This window comes from Canis aureus, chromosome 26 (genome assembly GCF_053574225.1).
Source record: "Canis aureus isolate CA01 chromosome 26, VMU_Caureus_v.1.0, whole genome shotgun sequence".
NCBI classification, from domain to species: domain Eukaryota; kingdom Metazoa; phylum Chordata; class Mammalia; order Carnivora; family Canidae; genus Canis; species Canis aureus.
In genome coordinates, this window is record NC_135636.1 from 30405387 (window position 1) to 30420612 (window position 15226).

The following is a 15226-nucleotide window of genomic DNA, read 5'->3' on the forward strand; positions in this document are numbered from 1 at the left end:
CTCACTCTCTGTGTCTCTCATGAATAAATAAAATCTTTTAAAATAATTTCTTTTTTTTTAATTTTATTTATTTATTCATGAGAGACACAGAGAGTGAGGCAGAGACACAGGCAGAGGGAGAAGCAGGCTCCCCTCAGGGAGCCCGACGTGGGACTCAATTTCAGGACCCTGGGATCATGCCCTGAGCCAAAGCCAGATGCTCAACCACTGAGCTACCCAGGTGCCCCTAAAGAAATGATTGGATAAATAAATAAATGGAGGAGACTAGACAAACCTTCCTTACAGAAGAATTCCAATAATTTATCCCTTCCAGGCTGTGGAGCTTAATTCCCTCCCTGGAATATGGGCTATACTTAATGACTGGCTTCCAAAGAGTAGAAAGAAAGGAAACCCAAGTAACTTCACAGGGGAGAAACCTGGCAAGCACTACCTTAGCCAGGTACTAAAAGTGATCAATTCATGTTGTTAGCATGGCCCCCAACGTGATGTCATGAAAAGTATCTTACCTCTGTGGCATTCTTCACTGAAACCCATAACCCCAGTTGGACCAGAGGAGCCCAAATTGAGGGGCACTCTAGAAAATACCTAACAAATACTCCTCAAAACTGACAAGATCATGAAAAAGAAGGAAAGTCTGAGAAACTGTCCTAGGCCAGAAAGAAGACTAAGAAGACATGTTGACTAAGTATAATTTAATATCTTGGATGGGACCTGGAACAAAAAATGGACATTAGCGGGAAAGCTAGTGAAATCCAAGGAAAGTGTAGAGTTTAGTTAATAGGAAGGTACCAAGATTGGCTTCTTAGTTGTGACAAATGTACATAGTCATATAAGATGTTAGCAATATGGGATACTGAGGGAGGAGTATTATGGGAACTCTGTGCTCTGGGAAATCTCTGTACTCTGTAAATAAAAGATTTACATTTATTTTCTGTATAGTTATTTTAAAATAAGTATAACAAAAGATAGGGGGGTTATATATACTAGTTTGGAGCATGAATTTTATTTTTTATTTTTTTATAAAGGGAGAAAGAGAGGTGAGGGGAAGGGCAGCGGGAGAGAAAGAGAATCTTAGGCAGGTTCTGTGCCCAGCAGTGCCTGACATGGGGCTTGATCTCATAACCCTGAGATCATGACCTGAGCAGAAATCAAGAGTCGGGCACTTAACCAACTGAGCCACTCGGGTACCCCTGGGACATGAATTTTAAGCCAATTTAGCTAATTTTTAGAGCTGTGTATTTGTTTCCTGTGGCTGCTATAACAAATTATCACTAAGCTGGTAGCTTAAAACAATAGAAATGCATTCTCTCATAGTTCTGGAAGCCAGAAGTTCAACCTTATTAGTCTTATTGGGCTAACATCAAGATGTTAAGAGGGCCGTGCTCCCTCCGTAGGCTCTTCCACCTTCTGGTGGCTGCATCACTCCAGTCTCTGTCTCCACAGTTGTATTGGCTGTCCTCTTCTCCATGTGTCTGTCTAATCTCCCTCTGCCTCTCTCTTATAAGGTTATTTGTGATGGCATCTAGTGCCCACTAGGATAATCCTGGATGACCTCATCTCAACATCCTTAATCACATCTGCAAAGATCCTTTTCCCAAATAAGGTAACATCTGTAGATTCCAGGGATTAGGTCTTTATGTCTTTGATGGCCATTATTCAGCCTACTACAGGCCACCTGTGTGAATTTTAGAACTTCTGTAGTATCAATAAGGCTCCTCTAATGTGAAAAATAACAAAAGCTATATAACTATTTAAAAAATGTTAATCTGGGGCCCACCTGAAACCATCTTGGTGTGACTAGTGGGACCCAAGCCACACCTTGCAAAATAATGGGCGCAAGAGACTGGTCTTAGGAGTCAGACAGATCTAAATTCTAAATCTGGCTCCATCATGCACAAACTTGTGGCCTTAGGTAAGTCAACATACTCCTTGAAGGGCATTTACATTTTCTTTTTAGATTATTTATTTGAGAGAGAGAAAGTGTGTGTGCAAGTGAGCATGAACAGGAGGGGCAGAGGGAGAGGGAGAAGCAGATACCCCACTGAGCAAGGAGCTGGATCCCAGGACCCTGAGATCATAAAGGACCCTGAAGGATCCTGAGCTGAAGGCAGATGCTTAACCGACTGAGCTACCCAGGTGCCCTGCATTCTCATATTTTGTACAAGAGGGATGCTAAGCCCTGCATTAGAGGAATGCAGTCAGAACTTGTAGATTGTGGAGCAGTCTAACAAAGTCTGAATCAGTGTTTAGTCAACCTCCTGTTTGTTCTCCCTCCACTATATACAGTAATGTCACAGCTTACAAAATATTTCCTACATACAAAAATGTGTTTGATCTCCATAAAATTTTATCCTGTGAAATAAAGCCAAATTTTCCTTCCTGTTATACAGATGGAGAAACTGAGACTTGATGTTAATTGACTTAGTCAATGGCACCCAACTAGAAGACAGCAAGTGCCTGAGAACACAGTGGGCAGGAGCCGAGAGGCAGTGTCCCCTTTAGATGGGGACGGTTTGCCAATTTGATCAGTTGAATTGTTTTCATGACTTTCATTACCTTTCTAGCCCTTGTAGGCATTTGACTTTATGACCCATGATGCGTTTCTAACTCCTGGCTCACACTGCTGGAATTTGATTAAAATAATCTTTGGATTTGAAGCTCTGAAGCATGCTCATAGGATTCCCCTTGGCCCTGGCTTCTCCGATCTCACAGGCTTCCTCTTCTCCCAACTGGATGAGACAGACCCATAGCTTGTTCCCTGGTTTGGCCAGGTTCCTGGTTTTGATAGCTCCTTATTCTGAGTCCTTGAAGCAGAGATTCCAGCAGGACCTTCATGCTGCAGGGCTCAGCATAGATATGGTTGGGCATCCTGAAGCGGACCAGGGAGGCCTGCTGAAGGGAATTCATGCTCTGCCATCCGAGGTCACAAAGAGAGGGCCCCGGGCTGTGTTGAGGGCCCAGAGCTAGACCGCCTGGGCTCCCATCCACCTTCCCTCATCTGGTTCCACCACAGCCCACTGACCCTGGTCACAAACCCTCCTGTGCTTCGGCTTCCTGCTGTGAAAAAGGAAATCTTTATAGAATGTCAAAGAAAAAGTGTGAGGCTCAAGTGAATTAGTGCCCATGAAGCTGCGATCAGTGCTAGGTTCGGGTAAGCGTCCGCCCTCGTCCCCACTGAGCCCAGGGAAGCACGTCACTGCGCGGGCCAGTGGTTCTCTTCGGACTCGCTCCCCTGGTAGTGCGATTCCTCCCGAGGAGCACGTTGGGTTATGGCGCGGAGGCGAGGAGCCGGGGGTCCGGAGGTTCTGGGGTTCTGCTGCTGTGGAGCCTGACGTGAGTCGTCCCCCGCCTCCCAGTCATCCTCCTCGGTCCGAGGGGGTCACAAAGGGCCGAGCCCGCCGCGGGGACTCCCAAATGCGCTCGTCGCCCGGGGAGCTCCACTCCCCGTTCTCCCACAGCTACGCGGGCGCGGCGGGGGAGCGGGGCAGAGCGACCGGGCGGGTCCACGGCTGCCACGGCGACGCCCGGAGGCTGCGGTGAGGGAGAGCGGCGCGCCCGCGGCCGGCCCCGGAACGAAGCCCCGCCCCGCCCCCGCCCGAGGCTCCGCCCCGAACGAGGAGCCTCAGTCCCGCGATCCCCCGGCAGCTGCGGCGCTCGGGCGGATTCCAGGCAGTGCCCCTCCCCCGAGCTGCCTGTGACGGACCGACTGTGTCCGACTGACTGCAGACGCCATCACTACCTGATAATCCGTGGGTCTGGCTGTGTCTGACGGCGCCCGGATTTCATGGGTGCCTGAGGGCCCAGCAGGGTGTGATCTGTCGGCTGGACCACAGCTGACTGACTGCCCATACCTGGCTGCTGGCTTCGGGGCCTGACAGGGCGTGACTGACGGAGTCCATCTGACTGCGTCTGGCTGCCCAGACCCCGTCTGTGCTCGACAAGCTGTGTCTGACTGACCTGTCCCCCTGTGCAGCGGTTGGGCCGCATCTATCTGCCCGGGGGGCTCGGCGGGCGGGTTGTGGCTGCGCCTGGGCCTGGGCGCTGCCGCCGGCCGGCTGGCTCAGGTCTGGCCTCGGGAGACTTGCTGACCGCCCTGACCCAGCGGGCCTCACCACAGCCTGGTGTCTGGTGGAGCCGGCCTGACTGGGCATCTGGAAGGTTGGATCCCCCCGCCCGACGCCCGACGCCGACGTGTGGGCTGACCAGGTCTGCGCGTCTGACTTTGCGCGGCTGGCTGATTCTCCCCACCGGCTGAGTCTAACTGCGACCCAGGGACCTGCTTTCCGGGTGACTGCGTCAGCCTGACGGTCCTTGGTCCTTTCCTGGCCGCCCGCGTGCCTCGGCAGCTGGAGAGAGGCTGTGCCGGACCCCACCTGTCTGCCCGCTGTGAGGCTGACCTCCCCGCCTTCCACAGATGCGGCTGAACCACACTGGCCGCCTGCCACGCAACTGGCCAACCGGCTCCGCTGCCTTGGCGCCTGAAATTTTCTCCCTGACTTAAGGCCACCTTCACTCCAGCTGCCCAAGCAGTGGCTTCTTGGTGGTGGTAGTAGAGAGGGATGGCTTGTCCAGAGGCCTGAGGCCTAGACATTTCCAGCTACAAGTCTGGGCTTTGGGGCGTGGGGTCCAAAGCCAGGGCACCAACAGGGGAAGGAGCCCAGGACAGAGGCCTGTGGGGGAGCCAGACCGCAGAAGCAGGACTCAAGGCCAGGAGGGAGCAGCTAGAAGAAGCTGCAGGGTCCTCAAGGCCCCTGAGTTCAGGGATCAAGTTCTATAACAGTCACAGCACCTTGAGGAGTTGGGCTGGTATTTCAGTGCCTCAGGGCCACAATACATGATCCTGAAAACTTTGTCCACGTTTGTGAGATATCTTTGTCAGTGCCTTACTCTGCAGAAGGGGTCTCCCACAGACCTCAGACTGCCTCCTGACTTTAGGTCTTTCTCATAGTTTGTGTGTGGGGGAGTGGACCGGCCACATCAACCACATGGAATGAAAAGAGAGGCTGTGTATCAGAATAAGGGAGATGGAAACACAGGGGATTAGATTAGAGAGAATCAATAATAATTGTTTTTGAAAAGTAAGCATGTCAATAGCATGGGTGTGCTATGACTTATTGTTATTAATAATATTAAATAGGAGCATTTGGGTTAGCTTATTTTGATGAGCTCTAGCATTCTGAGATGCTGCCTTCCCGTAAATAACAAAGGCCTGGCTGCCTCATTGATTTCATTATAAGTAAAATGAGGAATGGAAGGAAATAAACAGCTGCATTCCCAAGTGCTTGATTTTAGTCAGCTTGGGCTGCTGTAGCAAAATACCATAGCCTGGAGGCTGGGGGGGATTAAAAAAAAAACAAACAAATATTTATTTCTCCAAGTTTTGGAGGTTGGAAAGTTCAAGATCAAGGTACAGGCTGACTTTGCTCCTGGTGAGGCCCTTTTCCTGGACTGCAGGCAGCTGTCTTTTTGCATTGTCCTCACATAGTAGAGAAAGAGAGAGCTCTGGTCTCTCCTTCTTTTAAGGACACTAATCCTATCATGAGGGGCCCCACCCTCATAACCTCCTCTAAAAGTAATTACCTCCCAAAGGATCCATCTCCAAATACCATCACCTTGGAGGGGGGACAGGGCTTCAACATATGAATCTTGGAAAGACACAAACATGCAGTATTTATTGAGTACTAGTGAGTACCAGGAATTGTGCTGGGCTCTCACCCTCCTCTCATGGAACTTAGATTTATGCCCTTCAACTCTGATCATATCAGGGCAAGGTGCTGAGTTCCAACTGCTTTCTTATTGGACAACCTGCATGGCTGAAGGTGGGAGAGCTAGTATAGTGTGATCACAGAGTGATCACCTAGGAACTTGTTAGAAATACAAATTCTTGCCCCCTCCCCCAGAGATGAACTGAATCAGAGACTCTCATGTTTTAACAAGCCCTGATGTGAATGTGTGCTAAAGTTTGAGAAGCACTAGTGGAATGATTGAGCGTGTGGGCTCTCGTGCTAGACTGACTATATTAGAATTTCAACTTTAGTACATAAGAGCTGTGTGATTTTGAACAAGTCAGTGAATCTTTCTGTGCCTCAATTCTTATTTGCAAGATTAATTTAATTGCTTTAAATTATTGTTGTGTTAAGTTATATGAAAAGCTTAGCATATAATTTCCATTCTAGGAATATATCCTGTGGACCTGTTCCAGCATAAGCTGAATGATGTATGTTCAGGATATTCATCGATGCATTGTTTAGGATAGAAAAGAAACACTCTAAATATATATCCACAGGGGGCTAATTTAATAAATCATGGTCTGCCATATAAAGAACAAGGCAGGGATCCCTGGGTGGCGCAGCGGTTTAGCGCCTGCCTTTGGCCTAGGGCGCGATCCTGGAGACCCAGGATCGAATCCCACATCAGGCTCCCGGTGCATGGAGCCTGCTTCTCCCTCTGCCTGTGTCTCTGCCTCTCTCTCTCTCTCTCTCTCTGTGACTATCATAAAAAAATTTAAAAAATTAAAAAAAAATAAAATAAAGAACAAGGCAGCTTTTTATATTTTCATATGAAAAGATCTCCTGAATTTCCAAGTTAAAAAAAAAAAAACAAGGTGCAGAAGTGTGTCCAGTATGCTCCCATCTGTGTAAAAGAAAAAGACTTCATAGAATCTTTATCTATGTATAGGTTATCTCTGGAAGGATACATAGGAGACTGGCAGCAGTGGGGAAAGAAATGGATGGCTGAAAATAGGGAAAGGAGGGAAACTTATTTTTACCATACATATATCTTTTTATGACTTAAAATTTGCAATGTGTATATGCATTTCCTATTCACAAAAAAAAATGAAGTTTTAAAAAAGTGGGGAGTACTCCGCAGAGTGCCTGGCAGCGGAGGTAGTGATGATGGCCATTCCACAGCTCTACGGGGGATGATTCATTGCAGAAATGCAGCCCAGAGTTATCTGGCATGTGGCCACAGCCTCTCCTCTCCTCCTTTCATTCAATCCTTGTCGCCCCATCAGAGAACTTTTGCATTTTGAGATGAAAAGCGGCTTTAGGATTCTCTGGTATAACCCTTTTATTCGAAAGATGAGGAAGCCAAGCCCCAGAGAGATTCCATAATCAGCTCAAGTTATCCAGAGGATTGGGGGTCGATGTAGGGACTCTTTCAAAACGTCACAAGCCTACGCTTTCTGAAATTCTGCTTTCAGCACATCACTGTTCTGCTCAGAAAATGTCATGACACCTCAACCTGGCTCTTCAGACTGGTCATGGTTTAACTTTCAACCAAACCTGCCAACTTTATTTTCCACCTTCTCCAATGTGAATCCTCTACCCTTGTCGGACAGGTCTCTTCATTGACCCCAAATGCTCCTGCTTTTCAGACACCACAACTTCTCAGTGCTGTGTTCTCTGCCTGAAATGTATTTCTCCTTCCTGTCCATTTGTGGATTCCACCTATGCACAGATTCTACCTATTCATAGAAGCAGAATCACACCTAAGTGGTACTTCCTCCAGGAAATCCTTTCTGATTACCCATGCTCACAGAGCTCTCTCCTCCTTAACTGATTAAAAATTTCCTTGTAAAACTTGCACTTCTTAAGAGGGAAATAGGATGCTCCTTGAGCAATGGGAAGTGGACCAGGTAGGCTAGAGCCAGTTCCCCATCCTGCCTCTCCAATTCTGGAGAAAATTGGGCAAATGACCTTGGCCTTCATTTTCTCAGGGAAGCCCTGGGTGAGGATGCCACTAAGTCCTCCTGAAGCCAGGATCCTGTCTGAGAGAATGAACTGCTGAGCCTGTTTCCACCCTGATGTTTACTTGGCCTGGAGGCCCAGCATGATGAAACCCAGCCCTGTTGCTCAGCACCTTGGGAGGCCTCCCTCCAGGGTCCCTCTGTGCTCAGACAGTGGCCCTTTGTGGAGCAGAGGAACAGGACTGAAAGTGGAGCCTCTGGAACACCCCACCCCCCACCAACCTCTAGCTACCCCCACTGGCAGCCATGGACCATCCTGTGCCTGGGTGGCCTGTTTGAAGTCCATGGCTGGCAGTTGGCAGAGTGAGGGAGGGCCTCTAGGTGGCAAGCTAAGCTGGGTGGGTGAGAAAGGGTCCTGTCTAAAAGAGCATCTCTTAGGAGGAAAGGGAAGAGGCTGCTTATAATGGAGCTCTCCAAGGAGGAGTGGGATCTCCCTACAGGCCAGATTGACACTTCACCATCCCGCCACCACCACCGAATATGCCCCTGGGATTTAGGGCTGGACCTTCTGAAGTGATCTGTCCCTTCTGACCCTAGTTCACTGGATCTTACACTCACTTCAGGTGGGAGCAGGGGAAGGAGGGGAGATTGAGAATCCTTAGATGTGATCCCAAACCTGGTTGGGAGGAGACCAGGGGGAGGGACTACAGGGTGGAAGAGAGTGTGGTACTAGTGAAAGGACACCCACTGTTCTGGAGGACAGGAGACCTGGGACTCCAGCGTCTGCTGAGCCACTGACTTGCTTGGTGAAATTAGCTAGTGTTTCCCTTTTCTGTGCCTCTGTTTCCCTAGCTGTGCCTCTCTTTCTTGGCTGCAAAATAAGGGAGGCAAAGTAGATGGATGTCAAGAGTTTTTGCAGTTCTTACTTTTCATCATTCTGTGATCACAGGGAGAAAAGGGAAGGGCTGGGGGTGGGTTGGAGGTGGGTAACTGACACGATGCTCCCTGTTGATTCACCAGCAGTCGCTAGGCAGCCTCTTCTCTGCCTCCAGGATCTCCTCTGCCCTCCGTTTCTCCCCCTCTCCCTTCCACCTGACTTTGAGAGCTTCTTATGATGAGATCTAGAAGCTGTTTGATTTAGATTTGTCTTATCCCATTTTTTGCCGCCCAGAGGAAGGGGCTGTGCATAGAGCAGGAAGGGGGTCAGGAAACAAAAGGGAGAGGAAAATTAAGAGGTAAGAGTGGAAGGGGGGAACATTAAAAGAGAGCTCAGCAATAGCTGAGCAGAAAAAGGAAAGGAGAGGGGGTGAAAGGGGGAGTGGAAGGGAGAGGAGCTAAAAGTGAGAGAAAGGAGGCCCATGAGATGGGGAAAGGGAAAGTACACATGGGAGAGAAAAACAGGAAGAGACTGTGGGAGAAGACCATAGCCTAGGCCAATACACACATGTGGGGACATCTCAGGCTATTCTAGGACAACATATAGGTCGGTCTGGCTGGAGTTAAGTGTGTATGTGGTGGGGGCACAACACTCGAACTGGATGGGGAAGATCTTGAATGCCAGGCTAATGACTTTGGTCTTTATATTTACTATTTTCTGTGGCCCAAATGCCCTATGATAAACTGGGTGAGGCCCAAGAACTGTTTTCATTCATCCATCCATTCAGTAAGGGACGATGTCTCATCCAACTCTATCTCCAGAGCATAGCACAATGTCTGCACAGAAGAGGTAGTCAGGAAATACCTGTTCAAATTGAACACTTGAAAAGAAGTGGAGCAGGGATCCCTGGGTGGCTCAGCCATTTAGCATTTGCTAAACGGCATTTTTGCATGGCCCAGGGCATGATCCTGGAGTCCCAGGATCGGGATCGAGTCCCTCATCAGGCTCCCTGCATGGAGCCTGCTTCTCCCTCTGCCTGTGTCTCTGCCTCTCTTTCTCTGTGTGTCTCTCATGAATAAAAAAATAAAATATTTAAAAAAGGAAAGAAAAGAAGTGGAGCACTTGGAGAAAGCGAGGCTGAGGCAATCTTGCAGAGAATGTAAGAATAACCAGAGTACAAGTTCGAAAGTGCGAAGCAGCCTAGGAGAGTCCAGATAAGAGTTTTGACAGATCAGAGCAGAGCAAGACAGGTTCCCCTGCTACCTACAGCAGGAGAGTCCCAGAGAAGATTGTAAGGGGGTCAGTTTCCGTAACATTCCCAACCGAGATTTCATCCATGTGGCCAGGAAGATAGATTCCATTGGGGGATACAGGGTTCTGTGAGGGAAGAGCAAAGAGTTCTCCAGTGCAAGTGGGGGAGGATTATTACCCGATGAAGAGAATTCAGAACTGGGCACAGCTTCCATAGCCCCCTGTCATGGGAAAAGGTTAGGCATGAATGGGGACCAGTGAGTAGGGTAGAGGTCTGCATAAGATTGGTAGGAGCTGGAAATAGAAATAGAGACAGGGGAATCCCTGGGTGGCTCAGCGCTTTGACACCTACCTTCGGCCCAGGGCATGATCCTGGAGACCCGGGATCGAGTCCCACGTCGGGCTCCCTGCATGGAGCCTGCTTCTTCCTCTGCCTCTGTCTCTCTCCTCTGTGTCCTTCATGAATAAATAAATAAAATCTTAAAAAAAAAAAAAAGAAATAGAGACAAATCACAAAGGGTCTCATATACCAAGCTGAGGAGTTTGGATTTCTCTCTTGAGCTGAAGCAGGCCCCTCATTGGAATGTGCTTTGGGAGAATTAGCCAATAGAATGGACTGGAGGCCAGCCAACCAGCTACTAATGGGAAATAATTCCAGTACATTTTCTGATAAAACCCATGTGCAAGATCCTTCACACACAATGGTGTGCTTTACCTTGTCACTTGGTTTTGTTGTTGTTGTTGTTGTTCTGCCCATTCTAGGTCAGAGAGCTGCAAAGGCTAGAGGTCATACTTTTGCCAAAAGGGACTGTCCTTTCCTCCTCCGAGGGCCACAACCAGTTCATCTGGGAGATAGATGCTCCAGAGATTTATAAGGGCAGAAGATTGGTGGACAGTTTCTAGCCAGATTTCTGTAGTGTGGCGGGATATGCAGCCCCTGTCTCTGGACCTGGTGTGAGAGAAGCAGCTTGGAGCAATCTTAACAAGTGACTTCAGGCTCCTGCTTTTGAGCTGGGGGTAGCCCAAGCCTGTAGCCCAGAGTCAGCTCTCTCCCTACCCAGATTTCTCTATAAAAGAGGATGCTATAGTATAGCCTAGTGTAGAGCGTGTGTGTTTGGAGTCAGACATCCTAGGCTTTGGTTCTCAGCTGTGCTACCTCTTAGCTCTGGAACTATGAGTAAATTATGTAAGTTATCTGGATTCTTATTTCCTTGTATGTAAAATGAGGGTAATAATACCAACCATACAGAGTCATGAGGGTTGTATACGCTACTGAAAAGCACTTGGCACAGTGCCACACAAACCATAGGCACTGGGCAAGTGTGAATTCCTATTCATTTTTTAGTAACAGAGCTAGGTACTATTGGAGCTGGAGGGGGTCTCAGTAATTACTGGCCCAGTCGTCTCATTCTACAGTGGTGAGAGGACTCCTGCTATCCAATCTAGGTCTCTTCTGTTGCAGTATCTACTGATTCTGTCTTCATTAGAAGCAAAGAATTGACATCTCTCCTCTGCTCTTAGCCACATAAATCCTTTATGAGCTCTATACCTGCCCATAAAACAGTATTTTGACTCCTCCATTTTTCCCCAAGAACATTTGCCCATCATCTGCTCTTTGCTCTGCCAAAGGTATAATCAATTAATGTACCATAGTCAAAGTGTTAGGAATATGTGGAAGGATTGCATTAGCAACATGGTAGGCAAATTCTAAACAAATCCTGTGATCCTGGAATATCTGAAGGAAATTGATTGTAATTATTCCTGGATAAGCTAAAAAAATAAATACAGTTATCCATATATGTTTTTTACTCTGCTTGATTTATTTATTTATTTATTTATTTATTTATTTACTTACTTACTTACTTACTTACTTACTTATAGGAATTCAGACTGTTATTTTTATTGTGGTAAAACATACAGAACCTAAAATTTACTCTCTTAACCATTTTAAGGGTACAGTTCAGTGGCATTTAAGTACATTCAAATGTTGTATAACTATCACCTCTCTTTCATAACTTTTTCGTCAACCCAAACAAATTTTTTAACGACTTCCCTCTCAGTTCCTGGTAACCTCTGGTCCACTGTTAATTTGTTTATTCTAGGTGGAATCATACACTATTTATCCTGTTGTGTGTGTCTGTCTTCAAGGTTTATCCATGTAGCAGATATCTGAATTTCATTCCTTTTAATAGCTGAATAGTATTCCCTTCTAGGGATTTACTATATGTTATTCTATTCATCTATTGATGGACACTTCCACCTCTTGCCTATTGTGAGAACATTAGCCTACAAGTAACTATCAGTATTTTTTTCCAATCTATAATGAATGAAACTGTGGTAGGCTGAATAATGCCTGCCCCTCTAAACTGAAATCATTCTGAGATTTGCATTGGCCTCTTAGCTGGGATCCCAGCCTGTCCCTCTCCATGACCACTGCCATGGCCTTCTAAGATAGGCCTCATCTCCCTGGGGAACATCTGTAGCACACTCCTACTGGTCTTCTATTTCTACCAGTCCATCCTCATTACCAGCCATCCTTTATTAAAAGGAGAGTGGAGGTCTTCCTTTATTAGATACTAAATGTAAAAATTATTACAAAATAATTCCTTTATTAAATACTAAATGTAAAAATTGTTACAAAATAATTGTAACAGTGGTCTTCCTTTATAAGCGCTAAATGTAAAAACTATTACAAAATAATTTAGGTACCCCAAAAAGCATAATGCATATCATTTCAGAGCCATGAGGGTGACTATAATAAAAAAGAGAGGCAATAACAAGTGCTGACGAGGATGTGGAGAAATTGAACCCTCAAATATCGGGACACCTGGGTAGCTCAGTGGTTGAGTGTCTGCCTTTGGCTCAGGGAGTGATCCTGGAGTTCCAGGATCGAGTCCCACATCGGGCGCCTGTGAGGAGTCTGCTTCTCCCTTTGCCTATGTCTCTGCCTTCTCTCTATGTCTCTCATGAATAAATAAATAAAATCTTAAAAAAAAAAGGCAGACATCTGTTAAAAAAAACAAACAATCTCAAATATCGCTGGTGAGGTTGTACAATAGTGAAACTGCTTTGAAAGTTCTTCAAAAAGTTAAATGTAGTTATCACATGACCCAGCAGTTCCACTCCTAGCTATACACCCAAGAGAAATGAAAACGTAAGTTTACACAAAAGTTTGCACATAAAAGTTCATGGTATCATTATTCGTGATAGCCAAGTGGAAACAACCAACCAAATGAATATCAACTGAAAAATCAATAACCAAAAATGTGGGATATATATACAATGGAGTATAATTCAGCTGTAAAAGGAATGACATACTGAGTCATGCTACAACATGGATAAATCTTGAAAACATTATGCTAAGTGAAAGAAGCCAGCCACAAAAGACCACATGCTGAATGATCCATTTATATGAATGCATAAAGGGAGAAAGTAGATTAGTGGTTGTCAGGCTGGTAGGAGGGGGGAATGGGGAGTGACTGTTAATGGATATGAGGTTTCTTTTGGAGTGATGAAAACGTTCTGGAATTACAGTAGTGATGGTTGCACAATCTTGTGAATAAACAAAAAAACCCACTAAATTACACACTTAGAAATGATGAATTTTATGGTATGTTAATTATATCTTGAGAAAAATTATAGTGCATCATAGTGCACACTCATGTACATACTACCCAGCTTAAGAAATAAACTATTAGAGATAAAATTGTAGCTTCCTATGTACCCCTCCTTGATTCCATTCCTCTCCCTCTCTATCCAGAGGTATCTACTATCCTGAAGTTTATCCTGGTGTTTATCATGGCTATAAATGTCTGTATAACTTTTACTAGATGTATGAGGATTCCCAAACACAAGATACTATTGCTTTGTATAGTTTAAAGCTTTATAGAAATTTTGTAAGTTGTATCCTCTGTGATATACTTTTTTCTACCAACATTATATTTTTGAGAATGACCCAAAATAATTTTATGTTCCAATTTGACGGGGCCACAGAGCGCCCAGATATTTGGATAGATGTTATTCTAGGTATGTCTGCCAGAGTGTTTCTAGATGAGATTAACATTTGAATTAGTAGACTGAGTAAAGCAGATTGCCCTCCCCAGCGATATCCAGTCCATTGAAGGCTTGAATGGAACAAAAAGGCAGAGTAAGGGAGAATTTGCTCTCTCTGCCTGGATGTTTTCCAGCTGGGACATTGTTCTTCTCCTGCCTTTGGACTCAGACTCAGACCAGAATTTATACCATTGGCTCTCCTGGGTTTCTAGCTTGCCACCTGCAGATCTTGGGAATTGTCAGTCTCCAGGACCACATGAGCCAATTTTTTATTCTCAATCGATCAGTCGATCAATATCCTATTGGTTCTGCCTCTGTGGAGAACACAGACTAATACAATTTGTGATTTTTGTGTCTTGTTTAAGAAATCCTTCCCTACCCTGAGGTCCTGAGAATGATCTTTAGTTGTTTCTAAAGATTTTAAAGTTTTGCTTTTCAACTTTAGGTCTTTAATCCAACTGAAGGTTATTTTTGTGTATGCCATGAGGTAGGAATCCAATTTTAATTTTTCCAAATGAATAATCAATTATTCAGTATAATTTTATTTATTTTTTATTTATTTTTTATTTTTTCAGTATCATTTTAAAAGTAATCCAAAAGTATTCGTTTCACCAAAAAAAAAAAAAAAAAAAAAAAAAAAAAGTATTCGTTTCCTAGGGCTGTCATAACAAATTACCACAAACTGGTGGCTTAAAACAGGAGAAATTTCTTCTCTCACAGTTCAAGAGGCTAGAATCTAAAATCAAAATGTCAGCGGGGTTGGTTCCTGCTGGAGGTTCTAGGGGAGGTAACACCCCATGCTTTTCTCCTAGCTTCTGCTGGTCACCTGCCATCCTTGGAGGTTCTTTGGCTTCTAGACATATTGCTCTAGTCCCTACCTCCACCTGCAGATTGCCACCTTCTCTGGGTGTCTGTATACTTTTTCTTCTTATTAAGACACCAGTCATTGGATTTGGGGCCCATTCTAAATCCAGAATGAATTAATCTTGAGGTCCCTAACTAATCACATCTGCAAAAACCCTATATCCAAAAAAGGTCATATTCTGAGGTTCTGGGTGGGCATGAATTCTGTGTGTGTGTGTGTGTGTGTGTGTGTGTGTGTGGTGGGGGAAGACAATTTTCAACCCATCACAACATCCTTTGCTATTCTTTTGTAAATGTCATTTCTGTCCTGTATCAATTTTTTCTATATGTGTGGGCAGAGTGATCATTTTGTAATGTCATTCTAAGTCCTTGATGAAATGATTATACATTTTTCATGAGGCAATCTTATTTAATCCTCAAAACTGTCCATGAGGTAGGTACTGCTAAAATCACCCACACCATAGGGAACATACTAGACAGCATTTGCCACA

General features: G+C 45.5%; 1 protein-coding gene across 1 annotated transcript in view; it reads left to right on the forward strand.

Moving 5' to 3' along the window:
• The first annotated feature begins 2991 nt into the window (after window positions 1–2991).
• The window catches only part of EPB41L1 (erythrocyte membrane protein band 4.1 like 1), a 150559-nt gene continuing 138324 nt past the window's right edge, over window positions 2992–15226 (forward strand). Inside the window, exon 1 of the mRNA XM_077872978.1 lies at window positions 2992–3151. Within this exon, the coding sequence (XP_077729104.1) occupies window positions 3124–3151 (28 nt within the window). The 5' untranslated portion in view covers window positions 2992–3123. The remainder of the gene's footprint in view (window positions 3152–15226) is intronic.